The sequence below is a fragment of the Falco naumanni genome, chromosome 3 (genome assembly GCF_017639655.2).
Source record: "Falco naumanni isolate bFalNau1 chromosome 3, bFalNau1.pat, whole genome shotgun sequence".
NCBI lineage: Eukaryota > Metazoa > Chordata > Aves > Falconiformes > Falconidae > Falco > Falco naumanni.
Window position 1 is genome coordinate 17074580 of NC_054056.1, and position 21500 is coordinate 17096079.

Sequence of the window (21500 nt, forward strand, 5' to 3'; positions counted from 1 at the left end):
AACCCACTGAGACACAGCATGTGGTAGAGGCTAATAACACATGTAGATTAAAAAGCGATTGGACAAATTCACGGAGGGCACCTTTTAGAACTGGTGCATCATTTCCTTACGCTCTTTTAAGTGCCCACCCCACAAAGGCATTGGCCCTGACAATAACCCGTGTTCACTTCCAGCTTTTGTAGGTTAAGCCCATCTCAAAAAAACCCACCAGACCCAACATGATGCAATGCTCCTCCAAGGTACTCAACACATTTTGCAGATAGGTCTCTGTGCTCCTATTTGACAGACAGCTATGACAGGCCACTGCCTCCCCAGAATCTATTGCGAGTGAGAAGGCAAAGCAGGAGGAAACCCACGGTGGTTCCCCTGGTTGGGACGACAGAGCATCTGCAGCTGCGGAGGGTGGCATTGGCACAGGGCACTACAGACCACGCACCCAGGGAGCAGCGCCCAGCAAGCGGGCAGTGCTCAGTCCCCGCTTTGGCAGTGTGGCTGGAATGAAGCGCAGCAGGCAGGTGAGCAGGGCTTGCTACACAGCTGTGGACTGAGGTCCTCAGCCCCTGGACCGGGTATTTCTCCAACAGGAGACTCTCGGTCCACTGCGGTCTGGCTTGGTACCCTTCCTCAGCAATGTGCTCCTGCAGCCCCCGGGGCTAAGTCCCAGCTCCGTGGCACTGAGACAGGGTGTTGGATCAGGCTCCATCAATCTGCATCTTGCACCCTCCGACCCCCTGCTGCCCTGGCACCCTGCCTGGGAGGGCACCTCTGTTGAGCTGTTGTTTGTCGGTCTCTGTCTGTCTGTCTCTTCTCAATGTCCTTGTTTCTTTGTTTTCAAGCCACCTGACCAATGAGATCCCCGCGTAAGTACAGTCCTCCCTGCAGCCATCTGCCCTCCACCTCATCTCCCCTTGCCCCCCTGAGTGCCCACCCGCAGGGCAGGTGTGGGAGGAGGAATACAGGCACTCTCCCAGGGGGCTGCCATGGGCAGGGATTCCCGTTTCAGGGTGACGAGGACACAGGTACTGACCACAGGGCCCAAACACAGCCAAGATGCAGCAGGAGCTCCGCTGCCTGGCTCTGCTGCAGGCAGATGTCCTGGCAGCACGCTGCAACTTACCCTTAGTTGAAGTGGGTGAGCACAGAGGAAGAAAATTCCTGTGATTTGCCTCTTCCATCAGCGGCAAAGGCATTGGCGATGGAAGTCAGGGGTGCTAATCCTGCCCTGATTTTTCCAGCAGAATATGGCATTGCTGCTGTAGTGAGGGGGCCAGGCTGGGTGCTAGAAGTGTTCCCCAGTCCGGGGAATGCGGCCTGGGCAATGCCTTGCAATGTGCAGTGCAGCTGCGGGGCAGAAGAGGGGCCTGGGCAGGCGGATGGGGAGAAGGGCTCCTTCCCCAGAGCAGGCTTGACAGCTGTTGATTTGCTGCCTGTCTCTCCTGCTGAGCAGCAGGAGTGGAAGAGAAGCACTGGTTCGTGCAGCTGTATTGCCCGCTGTGTGGGGGAGTCTGAGTGATACCTGCCTTGTTACATCCCCATTTCACCTCATTTTCTACAAGCTGGGGTCAGGCAGAGGCTCAGCAGGCTGAGCTGTGTGCATGCATGCATGTTAACACCTGAGGAGCCACAGTGAGCACGCCACAGGCTGGCTTCCCGTAGGAACCCAGCCACTGGAACAGACAAGCCTGCTGATGAGCAGCAGCTCAGAGAAAGCCTGCTCGCTTCAGCCAGTTGCTTCTGGAAGTGAATATTTGGGGTTTAGCTGTCTGCCCACCACAGCACAGACAGGGGTGGGCAGGGTCCTCTCTTCTTTTGCTGAGGCCAGAAAAGCCCTAGCCAGACCCTAGGTCAATGCAAAGAACTCACCGCGCTCTCAATGCTCCTGGCTGTCTCCCCAAAGAGCTCTGACTTGGGGTCAGCCATCTCCGGTGTGTAGAACAGCTCCTGGCCTTCCACCTCCTCCAAGATGAGGACTCCTTGGAAGACTTTGGTAGCTATGGGAGGGAGGGTAAACAAGACAAAACGCCTTTAGTCGGCTTGTGGGCAGGGGACAGGCGTGTGGCTGACAGCCGCAAGGAGCGTTCGAGTCCCTGGGGGGAAAGGGTGATGGCAGTGTGCGGGTAGTGCCAGTGTTGGGGTTAGTCTGGATGGGTCTGGGAAAGTGCCATGGAGGATTAGTATCAGAGGGTGCTGGAGCAGATGGCAAAGACCAGGCTGGAGATGGCAGCTTTTACCATACGGTTTCCTCTGAGCTCCGGCCCGGATAGCAGCCCCCCTGCACCGGCTGAGTAACAAGAGAAAGACGTTAGCCAGAGCAGCACATAGTCAATACGGCAGGATCAGACACGGGCATGCAGAAGAGGGCAGAGGAGGGTGACATGTGAACTCTGGACAAGGAGAAGACCTGTGCTGGGAAAGGGAAGCAGAGACCCTGCCAGCTAACAGGCTGTGGCCAGCCTTGCAAAACCAAACCGAAACTGCAACAGGAACCCACAGTGTGGCTCCTTCTAGGGGAGCTGTGGGGTGCAGAGGCAGCTATAGAAAGATCCCCGCTGTGGGTAACCATGCTGGAGGTTCCCAGCAGCTGTCCTTCCGTGGGTTAAAAGGGGAAGGAGGTGTCCAGAGGAAAAGGGGAAGTCTGCTGGAAACCCCAAGGAACAGGAGCAGTTAAAAAGGACCTCAGTGAGCAGTGAGGAAACAGCTGGGAGACGGCTCCAGAGCAACAATTCTTAGGGTAACAAGGATGCATGTACAACATACATGACCGAGCACAGGTGGCTCAGTGTTTCCTCAATATGGACTCAACATGGTGTGGAAGGGACTGCGAGTAGGCAAGACAGATCCTGCCTAGGTCGTGAGAGCACTGTGCACCCCTAGCAACCGCAGCGCGAGCCCAGAAGCTCAGACTTCACAGGAAGCCCAGCAGGGACACAGGGGCTACTGCTGCTCTCCTCGCCTACCCTGGCACCAAACCGGTCCTGGTCAGCCCAGTTTCCTTCACAGCCATCAGCACAGATAAAATGGGAATCCAAGAAATTCCCTCATTCCCCCTAGTGCCAGTCGTGAGCTCTGCAGAGGCCTGGGCAAAACACTGGTCAAATTTTTAAGACTGTAGCAGTCAATGAAGAAAATGGTCACCTAAACGAAGAGAACTGCAGAGTGCCCTGGCTCCCCACACGAACAGCAGCACCCACCCACCCAAGCACTAGGGCTGGCTGCTGGGGGCTGCGGCAGGTGGGCACGTCTGCCAGCTCCCACGGCTCAGCACATCCCCTCGAACGTCCCCTTAGGGACACAGCAGCCCCCTGCCTGCACACAGCAACCGTGCTCGCTGCCAGCTGGGCAAGCACAGCACCATGCTGCTCTCCTGGTGGGCATCTCTCAGTGGCATCCCTCCCCCTCCTGCACCCTGCAAGAGCTCAGCCTGACCCCTGACCGCCGAAAGGGAGCCCACAGCTCAGCCCCGAGGACAAACTCACCCGGACAGTTGCTGCCTTCCGCATCAGCAGCCGCAGTCTTGCCATCAGAGCAGCATCCCAGTGGGGTGTTGTAACATGTCGCCCTCTCAATGGCTGGGGTGGAAGTTACCTGGCTTTCCTCCACCTCCTCTTCCCCTGCAGGGCATTAAGAGGAGCGTTTGCCAGCAGGAGGTAAGACCTCACCTCTGTGTCAGAGAACAAGGCTGAGAGACAGCTTCATTTCATCGTGAGAGACAGGCTACGGTTTAGCCCGCGACCGACCTGCTGAGCCGATGAAGCTCACACTCACCAGCAGAGCCTGCCCCACTAGACTCCTGGTCTCCGCTGATGCCCATCTCTTGGTCTCCACTGCCTTCTGCACTGCCTGACTCAACGTAGGCAGGCTGGGTGGTGGCCAGGACCACTGGTGCGGTGGAGAGAGGGCGGACAGTGGTCTTATACACCCCGTGGGTCACCCATGGTGTAGTGGCTGGTCTGGCAGTCGTGATGCGTCTTGTTGTAGGGTGACCTCTTTCAGTAGGCCTGGCTTCCAACAGCAGGGAGCTGGCAGCCACCTCGGTGGGCTCTGGAGCCCGGGTGGTGAGCCGCAGTGGCGGAGGAAGGATTAACTTGTCCAAGGGCAGTGTGGGCAGCGGTGTGGGTGGTGACGCGTGGCTTGTGTGAGTGATGGACTCTGAAAGGAGCAGCAGGACAGGGCAGGTAAGGAGGGGGCAGGTCTGGGAAAAGCTGGCCGTGACACTTGGAAGCATGCTGCAAACCCTCAGGCACCTGCCCTGGGCAGCACATCTGCTGTGCCATGAAGTCACGGCACAGTGAGGAACTGCAGAGGGAAGCAGCCAGCGTCAGGTCCAGCATCAGGCCAGAGAGCTGGCACTGCCCCAGCACCGACAGCAGCAAACACTCACCGTGGCACTGCCCCACATGCTTCACTGTGATGACCTGTCCCTGCCGGCAAGCGATGGTCTTCAGCTGGCACTGGTCCCCATAAGTGACACCATCTGAGCCACACACCTGGGAAGCAGAAGGGAAATGTGAGCTGCGCCTCTGTCCTCCTCCAGGTGCTGGGCAAAATAAAGCGGTCTCTAAATGGTGGAAACAGAGGCTTTGCAGGGGTCCCCCTGAGGCAGAGGCGATGGTCTGCACAGAGAGACCCAAGACCAAGAAGCAGAGCAGCTCAGAGGTGCCGGATGGGGCACAGAGCATCCAGCTCTGCTGGGAGACATCTACGACCCACATGTCACCCCTCCCCACGTGCTGAAGCCTGCGATCGAACTTGCACACCTGCTTCTTGGGGGTGGGGGAAGAGACATCAGACTCCCACGCTGCCTCCGCCAGCCCAACACAACTGAGCTAGCCACACGTCCCCACACATGCCACTCAGCCCCCACAGCTGCCTCTCCCACAAACCTTGGTCATGTTGGCCTCCGAGCAGAGCGGGGATGGGCACTCACAGTGGGCAAAGCCGTTGACTTCCACGCACGAGGCCCCAAACTCACAGCTCATTTCCTCGCAGGATTTTGGGGCTGATGGGTCTGGGGTAGGGAGAGAAGCGGAAAGAGATGACCAACAACGCACATACCAATCACGCAGAAACGGGCTATGCTGAATCAAAATCCCTCTCTCCTCCCAGTGGGTCCTGGCTCTCCCTGGCACTCGCCAGAGCCATCCGGACCAGTGGACAAGACAGACTTTCATCAGACAGAGAAACAGTCCCCCGTGCCCCGAGTGCGTTCAGCTAATAGGAACCCAGCCAGGAACAGAGGCCAGGGCCCCTTTCCCCCAAAGCACAAGCACGCAGGGTGGGAGGGATGCTTTTCTTTCACAAGCCTATGTGTTGCCCTGCCACAGCACCCAAGCACCCGCTTCCCGGTGCCCCACACAATCCCTCTGGGTACATGGCTCCCTCACCTTTCTCACAGCCAGTCATGCCCAGCTTGCTGCCATTGGGGCACTGGTTGCACTTCATGCCAGTGATACCCGTCTTGCAGGAGCACAGTCCAGTCATCTGCTCACAGTCATCACGCACTGAACCCACCGGGTCGCAGTTACAGGCTGGGCAAGACGAGGAAAAAGACATTGTTTTGCGGGTGGATTTGTGGAGCCAGCAGCAGAGTCACTCAGGTCCCACAGCAATCCAAGACAAGAGCAAGGAGAAGGGTTCAGGGGACGACCATAATGCTCACTGCTGCTCGCTACCTCCTGACCCCAGACTGGCTGCAGGAACCTGCCTCCTGCACCCGCTACCCCCTGATTATGGTCCTGCAGCTTGTGATCCCACATCCACCCCCCAGAGTCGCATTCCCATCAGCACTAAAGATCTACGTGGCTCCAGTAGGAACGTTCACCCATCCCAGGGGTCCTTTTCCTCTCTCTGGGGAAGGATAAAGGAGAGGGAGTATAGAGGAGTAGGAGGGTAGCGGCCACTGGTGTCTGTCTAGTTTGAGGTCAGAGGATGTTGCCTACTGACGTTTGTGATTCTGGTTTGACAGCGAGACCCCGCTCTTATTTAAAGACTACAGGTGAGAGTAAATTAAGTACAAAATTGGGAAGACATTTCAGCAGTGCGATGCCTTTGCTGTTACAAAGCTGACATCCTATTTCCAGTTTAAGCTTTCTGGCTCTGACCTACTGAAATCCTGACATGCCAGCGTTTGGACAAGCACTCATTCCTGGAGCTGTGCAAGGAACCCAGGAGGCTGCCCGCCTGTCCCCTCTTCAAAGCACAAAGCATCCTTCCTCCCCTTCAGCGGCACAGTGGTGTCTCCAGCTTGCTCCCTCCGAGCAGGGCACTTGGCCTCAGTCCTTTGGCCAGGGGCTTAGGCCAGGTGGGAGCCTGAGACATACCTACCACTCAGCAAAAAGCTGTCTGTGACTTTGGCGAGAGATGGGTACAATCATATTCCCTATTGTTTGCAACCCCCTCCCAATAACTCCTCTTCCCCCTGGCTGTTCTGGCCTCTGCCTAGTTTGCACCGGATTTCTTGGGTGGGTGTCCAATGCAATTTGAAATCAAGAGGGCTTTTTTTCTCTTAGTTTACAGCTGTTTTCACATGGCTATCCCTGGCGGGGGTCAGCAGCAACGTGCAAAACCACTGCCTCGTTCCTTCCACTTCAGACCCATCCCCTCACAACTGTCCAGCCTCACGCAGGGACAGCGGAGCCCATCCACGCTGGGCTCCAGCAGCCCTACGGAACATCTGACCAGGGAGCGGGCCCATGGAAGGAGACTTCATCCCCCAGGCAAGCTGCACCAAGGGGGAGCACAGCACCCCTGCAGTGCTTTGGGCCGCGCTGTCTCTCCTGCACGGAGCGAGTCATCAAGCTCTGCAAAAGCAGCCGCGGCAGGTGACTTGCAACAGGACCAGCGTTCGGCCCATCGTTTTAAACAGCACAGTACTCGCCGTGCCTTGAGCCCCACCGAGCAGGGCAGGGAGCCATGCCAGCAGAGCTGCATGGGATGGGGAGTGATGGGCCAGCCCTGCCTGCACTCACGCGTGCAGCCGCTCTTGCTGTCGGTGACGATGCCGCGGAAATTCCAGAAGCCGGGCTCGCAGCGGTCGCACTTCAGGCCCCCCACGCCTGGCTTGCAGGAGCACTGCCCAGTCGCGGGGTCACAGGCTCCGCCGTAGGAGCCGTAGGTGTTGCACTGGCAGGTGCCTGCGGGCAGAGGGAGAGTGCATGAGGCTGAGTCCTGGCCAGGGAGCAGGGGGGATGCTGAGGGGCTGCATCACACTGGAGGCACCGACTGCTGAGCCAACCAAGCTGCTCAGCCAGGGCAGGAACGTGGTCTCGCGCCAGACAGGAGGTTTCACCAGCTGCTCTCAATTCTTCTCCTCTGCCCCAGCTGCAAGGGGGAACTAAACCTTCAGAGATTAGACCACTTGCTTTGCTGTTATCAAGAACTCCTCTCTCATTAACATCAAAGAGGAAGGAAGCTATTAGAAGTTTATTATTAATTCATTAATTAGGAACCTGATGGAGGGAAATGATCCAAAGATAGACAGAGAGACGCTCCCTTTATCCAGAGGGAGCAGCAGAAAAGGGACACGGGGCACAGCTGGATAGAAAGGGAGACCCTGGGAGCAGCAAGAGGGTGCATGAGCACATCCCCAGACTGCCAGCGGCAGGGAAATGGCATGTCCAGAACAGGCAGCAATGGATAAATCTGCCCTAGGGGCTTCAGGCTGCTGGTTAAGTGGTAATTACCTCCTGATGTACGCTTGCTGCCAACACAGGGCCACAGGTGGGACAGAAACTGGTGGGATACTGTATCCCAGTCAATTGCAAAGCTGTGTCCATGGATTGGAGGGCGGAGGAGAAGACTCCCATCAGAGACACGGAGGAACATCGCTACCAACCACCACTGGCAGGGTGATGCTGATAGCCAAGTGCTCATACCCTCCCTAGCCTCCCCTGACCAGCTCCTCCCAGCTCTGCTAGCCCCTCTCACCCAGCACACCGCACCTCACCCCACCCCACCCACCTCAGCCTCCAGCTAGCCCCATGCACCCCCTGCCAGGAGATGTCTGGACATTCTCTGAATTATGCTGCTTTTTAAATTATACAGCACATTAAACAGCACTACATCCTCATCAAGCAGGCATTAGCCAGGCCCAAGCACGGCATGAGTCGTGTCTCCACGGGGTAATGTGTTTCCCTAACAGGCGGTCACAGCCTCAGCTGTTAAGAGTTTGCTAATGCCTTTCAAAATGCACCTTCTGCTAAAGTGCTGGCTCTGATGATTATTTAATAAATATTAATGAAACATTTGCCAGCTTAGCTTCCTGCACAGTGCAGTCACCCACTAGTCACTGGCCCTGGGGTGGTGTGCAGAAGGTCCCTAGGTGAACCTGAAAGCTCTGTTCCACCTTGTAGTGCAAGGATCCAAGCAGTATTTTTTACCATTCAGGCCAGTGAAAAACCTCTAGCAATCATCTGAAGGCACAGAGGGCATGGTACAGCCCTAGGGCACTTTCTGGGGCATCCAGCATAGACTCAGCACCAAATTCTGAGCCCCATCCTGCCCTAATGCATTTCAGAAGGACTTACACCTGAAAGTTGACTCAGGGCTTTTGAAAGGACAAGAGCATCACTAGTAGACATAGAAGGTGAAGCATGCATGCACATCTCCATATGTGCATGCTGTGAGCCTGGAGCTGGGATAAACTGAGGCTTTTTGAGCCTGGGAGGTCACTAGTTAGCTACAAAATGGGGAGGGTCCACTTTCCTTTGTTTCCCCTGGGATGGGATCCCAAGTACCCCCTCCACCTGATCTCTCCTGCCTTCCAAGCACCCTTGAAGGTCCTTCATACCCCCCCCCCCAGGTGGGAACACAAGATTCACTTACTTGGGCATCCAGCTGCACCCACTCCAAGTGCCAAGGTCATGTTGTCTGGGCAGCACCCGTAGATGGTCTGGCTGCAGTGCACAACCAGGAGAGGTGGCGGGGTTGTGGCAAGGGCTGCAGAGGAAGGCAGAGAGGTACAGGTTATCCCTGGCACACAGGCTGCCGCAGGGAAGTCCTGCCAATGTCTGATTGAGCAGCTAGCAGCATTCCTGCAAAACCAGGTGGTCCTTGCAGACATGCCGGGAACAGGTGATGAGGTGAGGTCCTACCCTTGGCCAGGGGAAGCACAGGGCACAATACAGGAATGATGCAGCAGGGATCAGCAAATCAACACAGACACTGCTGTGTCCTTGGTAAGCACTTCCTTGCGTGGCCCCAGGGAAAGGGCATGTGGTATTGCCGGGCACCAGGCTGGGGACCAGTGCACACAGCTTCTGTCAGCCTGGGGGGCTGGCTGCCTTTGGGGGACTCACCACGGCAGGCTCCTTGGCTAGTGACATAGAGATCCTGGCGTTTTTCACACCGTGTCTTCTTCAGTTCACACTCGTTGGTGTAGGTCACACCATCAGAGCCACACACCTGCCAGAACAGGGAGGGAAGCCGCTCAGGGCAGTCCCTGGCACAGGAAGGCAGGTTCCCTATCCATGGGATGCCCTCTCCTGCCCAGGAAGCATGCGGGAAGGCCACGAGGGAGAAGAGAGGAGAGGAGCGAGGACCGCAGGCAGGCAGCCCAGAACCGCTCAGCATGCTTACCGGGTTGCGCGGCACTGCCAGGCAGGTGAAGTCACACACACAGCGGTCATCCTCTGCATCCTCGTCCCACCAGCCCCCGTACTGTCGGCACCGGTCCTGTTCACACTCAGTGCCGTCACCAGAGCCCGAGCCCCCTGAGCCACACTCTGTAGCAAAGGAGGACCGTGGTGAGAAAGGGCTCACACAGCAGGGCAGAGTTAGCAGCAAGCAGAGGGGATGGGGCCAAAGCCCCCTCCATCCTGGGCCCACACATATTAGGATGCTTATGCCCGGACCTCAGAGAAGATCCCTCTCCCTTGGAGAAAGCAGATTCTCCCATCACTGTCACAAGCTTGTGCAAAGCCTGCATAATGACAGCTGCAAAGGGATGCTCTAGCAGGTGCCCTGAGGTGATCTTCTCTGCAGCAGGTGCAAAAGCAAGGATCCTGCGGCTACCAGTACCCTGTAGGCTACCTGGAGATTAGCCATGAGCAGGAGGAAGGGCTGCCGCTTGACTTAGCGACAGTTTAATTCCATCCTTTGATCCAATTCTTTCTTCTTCTGCCCTCCCAAACACATAGCGCAGCAGGGAGATTGATGCTGCTAACAGAAATATGGAAACCAGAGCAGAGGAAGGGGTGGAGTTTGGGTTTAGCCTGAAGTTCAGTTAGGCAGATATTCTTAACAATATATAAACTCTATCCCTAGCCTGGCTGCCTCTCCACAAGATGCTCAGCACTCCAGCAGCAAGAGATGTTGCTGATTTCAAAGGCTTTTTAAAGGGGAAAGGGGGGGGGGGGGGGGGGAAGGAAAACCTGGCCCTTTTTCTTGAGTGATCAAAGGCTGGGATTTGGCATTACACAGAGAATTATTTAAGATCTTTTCCCAGAGGGACATCAACCTGAAATGCCCCAAGGAGGGCTGTGATCAAACACCATGTTATGTCTTCTCTTCTCCCTAAGCTCTGCCACAGCACTGAAGTCCTTTCCAGCCAGACTATGTGTGCAATGAGCCAGAGGATCTCAGCTCACCGGGTCAGCACATCCGAGCACCAAGGTTTGTGTGCCTCCTGTACTCGGATTCAGCCAGCCTTAACCCACAGCTTTTCCCCTACAGTGGGAAAAACTCAGCAGCTTCTTAGTTCTTAGCTTGACTGAGCAAGGTACAGCCAACCCCACGACCTTCCCTGGCGCTTGGTACCGAGTCAATAGTGGCCACAGGCCAGGCCCCCGAGCAGCCCCTGGGACAGAGGGGAGCAAAGCAGCAGCCAGGCTCCCTGCCCCGGGAACAGCCCTGTTTCCCCCGGCCAAGGCCCACCGAAGTGTGAAATTAAAGCAGTGATAAACTCCTCACCCAGCCGATGAGTTGAAGTCATCTCTCATTACTGCCGAATACAGAAAGACGAAAGGGAAAGGGAGGCGGCAGCCCGGGTGCTGGGTGGCAGTGGCCAGCCAGCCAGGATGGAAGGAGAGGCACGAGACCTGCTGTGCTGGGGATGTTTGGGGTGTCACAGGGCACTGTGCTGGAGCAAGGCTCACGTGGCAGTCAGGCACAGCGGAGCAGCGAGGGGAGAGCCCACTGTGTGCAGCCTTTCCGTCACTCTTTCCCCCACCTTTCACACCTGCACAGCTGGAGAAACAGTGGCAACCTACCATCCTCACATGGCCCCATCCTAGCAACCTCGATGCTCTTCTTCTGCTGGCAGGAGGCCACCTGCAGTTCACACTGGTTGTCGTAGGTGAGACCATCGCTCCCACACACCGGGGCGAAGGGCTGCCTCTCGCAGCGCGGGCACACGCACTGCCCACCCACGCACTTGCTGCCAAAGGAGCACACTGTGCTGCCGCAGGACTCTGTGGGCAAGAGGGAGGAACCACAGTGAGACATTGTAGGGACCTTTGTGGCCAGCTGCCCAGCATCACAGAGCTGTGGACCGGTAGTGCCATGCCATCAGAGGCAAGGACAGAAGTCCTCCTTCCCCAGAGTGCTTTGGTATTGCTTATTTAAACCGTGCAAAGAGTCTGCAACAGACAGGTGCCAGTCCTGAGCACTTCTGATCCCCATCAGCACCCACAGATGGTGTGTCCAATCCCATTTACTCTCATGGTACATCCTGATTTCAGCCTCCTCCTGCCACAGCGCCCCCAGAGCACTGAGAGTCATCTGTCACACTCAGTCATTCTTCTCTCCTAAATTTAGCGTGGATATCCATGTTCAGCCCTGGAACACCAGACCCAGCTGGACAGGTTTTATGAGGCTCAAAGCATTGCTTTTACTGAAGTACCATTTGTCCTAATGAAGAACCTAGGTAGGGCTTTTAATACATTAAGAAATTAGCACAGACAGCTCCCTGGGCTGATGAGTGGGAAGAAAACACAGGAGCAAAGAGGAATTGACCCCAAGGGACGGAGGGAAGGAAAAGCTATGGAGATGAAATGCATGATCAAATAGACCTTTGATGCTTCTAGTTCTGGTGGTAGCTATTAACATGTCTGTAGCCCAATTTCTTTGCTTGGCTCAGACAAGTAACAAAGAGGATAGATACTACCTACAAGGCATAGCTGAGGAAACTAAAACAGCTGGGGCTAAAAGGAAGCTGCTTGAGATACTCAAGATGCCCAATTCACATGAAGCTGAAAGGGAAGACCATGCCAGACAAGGTGAAAAGCCTCAGGCAGGGTGTCTGAGTGACCAGGCAGGCCCAGGCTGCATTTGGATATCTGGAGCCAATATCCTCCTGACAAGTCCTGTCCACAACGAATAAAGGCACCAGGAGGAGTGCTAGAGAAAGCCTCCACACCTCCTGACCCTGGGGCTTCTCTCGTGCCTCCTAAGGCTGGCAAACCCATGGGCTGCAAGTGCTACAAATGACCAGTAAGCCTTGGACAGCCGTGGCCAGGGCACCTTGGCGGGGCCTGGGCAGCCAGTGGGGCCGAGCATCTGCTCTCTGAAATGCCACTAGCAGGAGTGAGACGAGGGAAGAAGGGGACCTTGCCAGACTCACTGCAGTCTCCTTGGGCAGCCACCAAAATGTTCGTCTGCTGCGTGCACGCCCGGACGTGGAGCTCACACTCGCTACCGTACGTGTTGCCATCTGTCCCGCACACGGGCTGCGAGGAGGGAACGCACTCTGTGGGGCACACGCACCGTCCCGTCTCTGCCTCGCAGATGGCCCCAAACTGGCACTTGCCGCAACGGTCTGTGCAGACGAAGAACAAAACTGTTAGGTTAAAACAACAGGTCAGGTCAGGCAGGTGTCACTGGCTAATGAAGTGCTAGAGCAGAAATAAAACCCCACTGCAACCTCCTCCTCCAGCCTCAGAGCTGGAGCCCCAGGGCACAGAGCAAAGGAAGGAGCTGAGAGAGGGCTGCAGGAGGAGGTTAGAGTCAGGCTGGGAGGCAGAAAGGCAGTAACTACTCATAAAAGCCGACAGGGCCAGGAGTAACTGTGGTGAAATGTCACCGGGGCTGTGAGCTGTCATAGCTAAATAGGAGGCGGGAGAGCGCATGGGGCTGAGTGCAATTACGAGGAGTGATAAATGAGCCCCAGCCTTGGGAGGAGGAGCGCAGCATCCCCGGCAGCAAGTGGCCAGTCCCTAGGGCAGAGAGGCGGCAGGATGCACACATGGCCAGTCAGCAGGGCGGGAGGAGGCAGCTGGCCAGGAAGGGGGATACTGTCTTCTCTTGGTTGATCAGCGTGCCAGCAGTGCCGGACACACGTATAACATAGCACCAATTCACAGCGTCCTGCTGCCTCCCCCAACGGGACCCTCAGCCTGCCTGCTGCAAACACACACAGAGCACACGCGTGCAGGATCGGGTCAGAGAAGACATTTATCTTTGTAATAACTCACTTGCAAAGGAGCTATCACTCACTGCAGGAGAGACCCGACTCCAGCCAGCACATCTCCTGACTCCTGGGTATTTAGTGATTCACGGCTTCATTTTCTCCTTCAAACACCCCTCTTCCCTCCCTGCCATCCAGTTCATGAGGAATTGGCTCAAAGACAGTTTTTCTTATTTTCCTTTCACACAGCAGCTGCTGCCTTCACATGGGGGAGGGAAGAAGCAACAACCCCCTGCTTGGCTTGTGCAGACTGTTGGCCAGGAGGTTTCTATCTACAGCACAAAGCTTGCAGCCATGCCTGGCCTCTGCAGGTCGGGAGGGGCTGCTCGAGGCAGCCTGCGTGCAGACAAGGACACTTCTTTCCTACAGGGCACTCAAGTGCATGTGCCCAATAGCTGAGGTATTTGCATCCTTTCTCCTGTAACTGCGTGGAGTTGGTACAAGCATTTTCTTCTGACCTGAATCCCACTAGGCCCTCTGCTATGCTGCAGCAGAGAGCTCAGGTTGGATGGCATCTTCCTCCTCTGAAGGAAGGGTCATCCTTTTCTCTGCTGTCTCAAAGCCCTTACAGCTCATGAGCATGTAGGACTGCAAGCAGGACTGCACAGTGGCAGCTCAGTGGGGAAATCATAGAAGCATTTAGGTTGGAAAAGACCTTTAAGACCACCAAGCCTAGTCGTTAATCCAGCACTGCCCAGACCACCACTAAACCACATCCCCGAGTACCACATCTACACATTTTTTAAACACTTCCAGGGATGGTGATTGTAAGGTATCAAGCCTAGCTTTGGCAGGGGCACTGCTATGCCACACACACCAGCCTTAGCTGGAGAGACAGGCAACAGCTCCTGACACCCAGCCTGAAGGTTAGGGGCAGAAAGACTATTTTGACAAAACCGCCATGAGTTTCCCTACCTGAACATCCCGGCAGATTTTGTCCTGGGAGGACCCAGCTAGCCCAGGCTGTGCCTGTGTGCAAACACTTTCTGACTGGCAAAGTTGTGCTGGCACAAAGAGAACGCTTGCAGATGGAACTGCTGCGTGTGGGTCCGAGTCGGGCTCTCACTAGGGAAGAGGATGAAGCCTGCTCCATGGGGGAGCTTACTTCATCCTGCGCCTCCGACCTAGCCACCTCCTCACCAGGGCAGCTTACCGGGTAAGGTCTGCTGGGTCAGGGGACAGTGCAGGCAGCAGTGCCAGGGCTGGCTTGCACAGAGAGGCAACTCACACCTGCCTTAACGTAAGGCTTTCTCCGCTGCCTTGCATCCCTCGGTGGGAAGGCAGTGGTCAGGCTCCTTACCGGATTCCCTCCTCACATCCTCCCGCTGAGCCTGCTTTGGTTCTGACCCACCAGCCAGTGGGAAAAGGAGCCCCCCAGGCAGCAGCCGCTGCACACCCCGCATGAGGAGCCACTGGCTTTCCTGACACACCAAACAGGCATCGCATGAGCCCAGCAGGCTCCCTCCTGCCCCCCCGATCCATGGCAGCAGTCAAAGCACAAATACAACCCAAAGGCGTCTCTCCCCACGGCCAGGGCCACACTCATGTTTCAGGTATCGTCTGCTCCCACCAAGCAAACACAGGCTGAGGCCAACAGCAGGAGAAGGAGGAACCCCCCGAGATCGGCTCTTACCACAAGGCCCCTTGTGTTTCACTTTGATGTCTCTCTTGAGGACACAGGCCATGGAGTCAAGCTCGCACGGGTTGCCATAGGTGCGGTTGTCGGTGCCGCACACGGGGTCGTAGCGGCCCTGGCACACCTGCTGACACTCGCACACAGCCTCCTGGTTCTTCACCACGCACGTGGCCCCAAAGGTGCACTCCACACTCAGGCACGGGCTGGGAGTGCCCAGATCTGCAGAGGGGACAGGAGGGAAAGACACCGGTCTGAATCTGCTGCTTCCTCAGCTCCCACAGGGCACTGTGCACAGCAAGGCATGCCAGCATCCCCAGCCTCAGGTCCACGCCTGCCTCCCCCAAGCTGTGGCAAATGCACAGAGCTCCTGGCCTCGGCAACTGCCCAGCCCCTGCACCCTCCATGCCGTCCCGACATGCCTGGCTCAGCATCTTCCCCATGCTTGGCAGAGGTTAGGGATGGGAAGCAGGCACAAGATCTTCTCCCTGCACACCTCAAAGAGGAACCCTGCCTCATCTCCCCTGCCCCATCTTCATCCCAGCTACATTCTGCCCCGAAGGGCTGGCCTGAGGTAAGATCAGCCCTGTGGGTTTCTGCACCAAACCCCAATGTCTGGGTCTCCCCAGCAGCTCACAGCCAGCAACAAGAACAAGCATCATGTGCTGAGGGAGGGCAACACAGACTGAGGTCCCTTGTTGCCAGGAGGGGAGCCAGCACTTCTTTTCCCAGGCAGCAGTGGTGACGTGAGCCTGCCTGTGAAGCCAGATCGGAATGACCAGCTCTGTGGCAGAGGACAGGGCAGGAGGGAGCAGAAAGTCAGCCCTCCTCCACACAGGCCTTGATGCGTCCAGGACACTCGCGACATCATCACAAGGACCTGGCACCGGCTGCTGAACCCTCAGTAGCCAAACAGCTCACACAGGGATAGCTCCTATCACTGAGGCCCACATCCTCAGAATCATTCTGTCCCCTGAACAGCTCATCCTGATACCCGCTGAGGCCATGCCCAGGAAGACCTGGCTGGAGAGGACACCTGCGGTTGGCTTCACCACACAGCCTGTCCCTCTCCTCAGCAGCTCGGCTCCCTTCCCCTCCTCTTGCAAGCTGGTGTTGGAAAGGCCAGGGAGCTTGCTGTGCGGCAGGATGAAGAGACCTGGTGCCCTTGCTTGGGGACGGGCAATGCCCCACAGCATGGGCTGCAGGCTGAGAGGCAGCAGTCCCCTCTGCTCACAATCTGGAGCTGCTTAATCAAAGTCAGCCGAGCAGGCGGCACCTTCCCTGCAAGATGCCTGGCAGTGACGAGGTGAGCAGCCAAGCCTGGCGGTGACAGCCAAGAGAAGAGGCTGCGTTCGGCTCCCTAGTACAGCTCTGCAACTGCTCGCAGGGAAAGTCCTGCAATTCCAGCCGGCTCCCAGCCTGCTCGCTGAAGGCAGGCATGCCTCTCCAGGAACACCCACCACCACCCAGAAGCCAAGCCAGGCAGCTAAAAGACAGGACCGGCTGAGCTGCTGGGGAGAGACCCAGCACTGCCCAGCAACCCCTTCTTGTGCCTCAAGACAAAAGCCCTGAGGACCTGGGGCAAGGAAAGGACACAGATTTAATCCGCACTGAACACTGACAAGGACACATGACAAAACGGATGGGGGGAACAGACAATGTGAGCAAGACGAGATGGAAGCAACAGGCAAACAGCGCAGCCCCCCACCAACACCAAACAGCGAGGCAGGCACGAAGCCGGGGTGCGGTGGGAAAGATAAAGCCCTCCAGAGCCTGCTGGCATGGCACAGGGCACGGGGCAACAGGTCTGGTTTTCCTCCCCTGCTCAGACTAAGGTGGCATATCTGCAGAGCAAGAGCAAGGCTTGAGCCCTCAGGAATCTGGCTGCATGCTGCCAACCAGCAAGGAAATGGCCCATAGCACGGACACAGGCAAGCCTGGATTTCGGATTTGGCTCTAAACACCTACCAAGTCAAAACTTAAGAGCACAGGGTCTGCAAAGGAACAAGGGAAGAGGGGGACAAGTTCAGGGACACGGCCACTACTTCAACCCAGCCTCTTCAACTGTATTCCCAACTTCCCTGCAGCTGAAGTTTGAGAGCAGCTCCCAAGGACCAGGAACCATTCCCTGCTGTGCTCAGCCCTGTGATGCTGCTCACATCTCCCGCTTCTGTTTCACCTTTTTAAAAGAACACCTGTACCATAACCGTGTCCCCTAAACACACAGAGACCTACGCTTGCATGGAGAAACACCTCTGCTGGCCACAATTAGGCAGTAAGGATGCACTGAGCTAGGCTTGAGGCAATTACATTCGCTCATGTAAAATCTAAATTCACATTCCTGTCTTGGGGAGCAAGGGAGTAGTAAGTGAGAGTGCAGGGAGGTGCCAGGCGTGATGGAGAACACTACCCTGACATTCCTTGCCTTTCTCAAGCAGGCAAACCTGCAGAGATGCAGCACATGAAGTTCCTTCACAGCCTGAATCTCAGCCTGTGAAATTTTGCATGCAGCCTTGGGCACCTGCAGACGTCAATGGGGATTTTGGCACCAGTTTTCATGTGGGTGGATATAATGAGGACCTACCGAGCGAGGACCTTAGGCTGTGCTATAATCAAGACCTGCTTTGATTCCTGGCCCTTCTCCATCTTGTAGGCAGGGAAACCAAGGCACAGAGCAAGCAAAATGCTCGTTCTTTGCTCTGATTCAAGGGCACAATCCCTCACCTGCTGCCGCGCTTTGCAGAAACCTGACCAAGCCCTGGGACCGGGGGACACTGAGCTCTCCTGCAAGCCCCGCCTGTGGATGGCTATGGAGAAGAGGCCTGAAGGTGCTTTATAACTCATCACGCCCCACAGACCTGTGCCCATGACACCCAGTGGGCTCCGGAACCAGCTCCGCAGGGACACAGGAGTATTCCTAGGGAAAAACCACATCTGAGCACAGACAGCTCCTCAGTGCTTGCAAAAGACACGGGGCACTTTGCTGGGCACTGGGGAGGGGAGCTGCAATCCCTGCAGAGCCCCTGCCCACCGGACCGGCACAGACAAGCGTGACACACACTACAGAGAGCAAAGGGACAAGCATCACAGTCCCAGGCAGGCAAAAGTCTCTGGGAAGGAGGAGGTGGGGAAGAAAGGGGGGTTAGTTGGGGGCAAAAGGAGAGGTAAGATCAATCAGGAGCAGTCCAGACTGACGTATCAGATGAAGAGGGGCTTGCTAAGGAGTACGGGGCTCACAGCACCCACCTCTGCTCCCACTCTCATTTGCCTCGAAGGGTCAAGCCACAGCAAGCATCAGACAAGACCCCCACTGCACTGCAAGGCATTTCCATTCCAGCAGGAAGTGTTTGGGGCGAGGGATGGGAGCAAACCCAGGGCAATCTCTCCATCCCAGGGGCTCTCAAGCAAAACTAGAGAGGTGGGGAGCAGTGAGAAGAGGCCAGGACTGTCACTGGCTACGGAGAAGGGGAGAAAGCCGACCTCCTAGCAGAGATGTCCGGGTAGGGAGCAGAAGGGTGCTGCGAGGACACAATTCCTTCCTCCAAACAGGCAACACTGTAAAACACAAGACACAGACGAAAAAGGAAAGAGAGAGAGAGAGAGAGCGGAGGGAGAAAGAGAGTGGGAGGGGAGAGAGCAGAGAGAGGCAGGGAGGAAAAGACAGATGCAACTAGACACCTTCCCTCCACCTCCTGTCCACATTGGTCTCATCCCATCCCTTCTTTCTCAGCCGCACCATCATGGTGTCAAAGTAGAGAAGGACCAAAAACACGGCCTGGACTGTTTTGTTTGGCTTTGTCTCCTTTGCCTTGCTACTGGAAAAGACAGCAGCAGAGCTCAGAGTTCATTAGACAGGTACCTGTGAAACATTAAAACACTGCGACCACACTAACAGCCTGTCTTTCGTTCCCTCCCTTTCCCCAGCTGCGTGCATCTCCTGCATCCCCACAGCATGGAGGCATGGATGAACAGCTCCCGGCCCCAGGTGCTGGATGCAGCAGAGCCGGTAGCTCCCTCGGCCCCTGCCCTCACCCACTGCCACCACGGTCCTGCCCCAGCCGGTGCCGGTGAACTGCACCCTGCAACCCGAGGAAGCCTCGGCCAGGCAGCCAGCCAGGAGAGAAGGCAGCACCACCAGCAGTGCTCATGCTGAGAAGACCTGTCTTGACACACCGTCTGGCAAGCAACATCACCACCCCATCCCCGTTTCTAAATCTGTTTCCCACCTCGCACCGAGTCTGAATCGGTGACACAGAGGAGGACGTGCTTCATTTCCAAAGGGCAGCACCGAGCTCAGGGAGGAGATGCCTTCCTAAGCTGATGGGTGGCCCAAGGCTTGTCCACGCCTCGTGGTGGTTTGCTGCAGGGCTGCCTGGTGCTGTCATGTGGACTTTGAAATCTGAGGCTTTGGCAGACCGAGCCCCAGCTTTGATTTACTTCCCCCAGACTGCGAGCTTAGTTTGCTCCTACCCCACAAGGAGGCAGGCCCTGAAAGCAGACGTGTGCATCTGCAGTCCTTGCCTGGGGGAAGAGAAGTTGGAGGGAAGCTAAAATAAAAGAGAGGAAGATGGAGAGAGGAATGATGGCAGATGCACAGGGACCATATCCTGCTGTCCACTGGCCTCACTCCAGTGATCATGGTGGAGCTGGTGCATGTCTGACAGCAGGGTAACCAGCGGCACGAGTTCGCTGCTCGCCCCAGAAATTCGGGAAGCCTTAGCAAGCACCTGACTAGAGGAGGCAGAGGGGAAGGTTTGCAGAGAGCCCAGGGCCCGGCCACCCAGCTGCAAACAACCACCTCCTGGCCCCTCGGTCCCAGAGCTGCCTCAGGGCCCGGCCACAGGCCCCTCGCTTTGCCGCGGGCCCCTGCCCCAGGGCAGCCCGCCGGGCCAGCAGCAGCCCCCGAGGCCGGTCAGACACCAGCACAGCTCCACAGTGGCGCGCAGGGCAGCACCAGAGCCAGGCCTGGCGGCGTGCAGGCCCTCCCGGCAAGGCTCCGCGTTGCCATCCGGCACCAGCGCCCCGCAGCCGGGCGGACGGGGGAGTCGAAGGTGCCTCTTGCCCTCCCTGTAGGAAGAACTTGGGGAACTGACTCCTCGTCGTTCAACCAGCAGAAACACAATGAAACGGATGATTAAAAACAACAGTTGTGATTATAATGAGGGTGATTTTGGGAGCCTGACAAGGAGTTTTCAAGCAGCTGGGCCTGGCAGCATTAAAAACCTACTGCAGGAGCACAAAGCCAACAAAACAGACCTGCAACGTGGGGCCTAATTTTCAAGTACTTCAGAAGGTTTGATACAGTGATATCTTATAAAACATCAGCTTAAAATAACAGGACACAGTTCTAGATCTAGTAAAAACCAATTTGAGCTGAAATGAACAGTCCTTCCAACTATACAAATCAATCCAGTGAGCGTGTTTCACCTCCTTCAATTTCTGTGCAGTAATTTTTAAACTGGACGTTCCCAACATCCTAGGGACGCAAAGCCCCGTCCTATCACATACACCCCGGTCAAAAGCTTCTCCCAGAGATGAGACAAAGACATGGCGAGACCTCCAGAGAGCGGGCGCGCTGGGAGGAGTTCCTTACGGAGAGTACCTGGAGCTGAGAGAAGCGGGCAGGCATGGAGGGGGAGCATGGAAGGAGCTGGGGGCTGGCACTACCCTGGGAGGAGGCATGAATGGCGTGGGCTGTGCAGGAACTGCGTGGTGGCGAATGTGCACCTGGTCATGGCGGTGAATGAGAGAAACCGGCTGGACATCACAGACAGTTTGGTACTGTTCAAACACAAATGATTCTTCCCCGTGTTACTGAGCACATCAGACAGAGACAAGACCAAGGAGGAACACACGCGCGCGCGTGCACGAACACACACACACACACGAGGGCTGCTGACTGCTGGAAGGAAAAAGAACAGGGAGGAACCGATCTCCAGGGCTTGTCAGCCGCAAGACTGAAGAGAGCCTGTGGCTTGCTCAGACGGTGAGCCCCTGCTCACAACTTACCTGCAGCTTTCCAGCATCAACGCGAGCACCACAGCCTGCACAGAAGGGACTGATGCAGGCTGGGCTTAAAGTGGCTGCTGGGGCTGGGAAGTGAGAGGTGTGGGGGTACCAGCGTTCCTGTGGGCAACCAGCCCGGTGGCACCAGTGCTTACCACAGGGTCCACTGTGCTTTACTGGGATGGCAGCCTTCTGGTGGCACTCAGCTTTGCGGCGCTCACAGTCGTTACTGTAGGTCCGGCTGTCCTGGGCGCAGACAGGCCGGTAGGCACCATCGCAGGTGATGCGGTCACAGGAGCAGCGCGTGGTGCCGCGGCGGTTCAGGCAGACAGCATTGAACTTGCACTCGCCCTTGCACTTGTCTGGGAGGAGAGAGGACAGCACCGCTTGCACCCACCCCGGGGACAGGGGAAGGGGGTATACTCGCGTTGCCAAGAACATGGCATGGAGCAGCAGGGA

General features: G+C 56.6%; 1 protein-coding gene across 4 annotated transcripts in view; it reads right to left on the minus strand.

Moving 5' to 3' along the window:
• AGRN (agrin) overlaps positions 1–21500 on the minus strand; it is a 128802-nt gene that overhangs the window by 22143 nt on the left and 85159 nt on the right. For all 4 annotated transcript variants that reach the window (XM_040587627.1, XM_040587626.1, XM_040587625.1 and 1 more), the window contains 14 exons: positions 21197–21403; positions 15036–15257; positions 12560–12754; positions 11208–11408; positions 9577–9722; positions 9297–9402; positions 8824–8937; positions 6969–7133; positions 5385–5528; positions 4884–5008; positions 4382–4487; positions 3766–4149; positions 3477–3611; positions 1864–1991 (listed from right to left, as the gene is read on the minus strand). In XM_040587627.1, the coding sequence (XP_040443561.1) occupies positions 1864–1991; positions 3477–3611; positions 3766–4149; positions 4382–4487; positions 4884–5008; positions 5385–5528; positions 6969–7133; positions 8824–8937; positions 9297–9402; positions 9577–9722; positions 11208–11408; positions 12560–12754; positions 15036–15257; positions 21197–21403 (2378 nt within the window). The remainder of the gene's footprint in view (positions 1–1863; positions 1992–3476; positions 3612–3765; positions 4150–4381; positions 4488–4883; positions 5009–5384; positions 5529–6968; positions 7134–8823; positions 8938–9296; positions 9403–9576; positions 9723–11207; positions 11409–12559; positions 12755–15035; positions 15258–21196; positions 21404–21500) is intronic.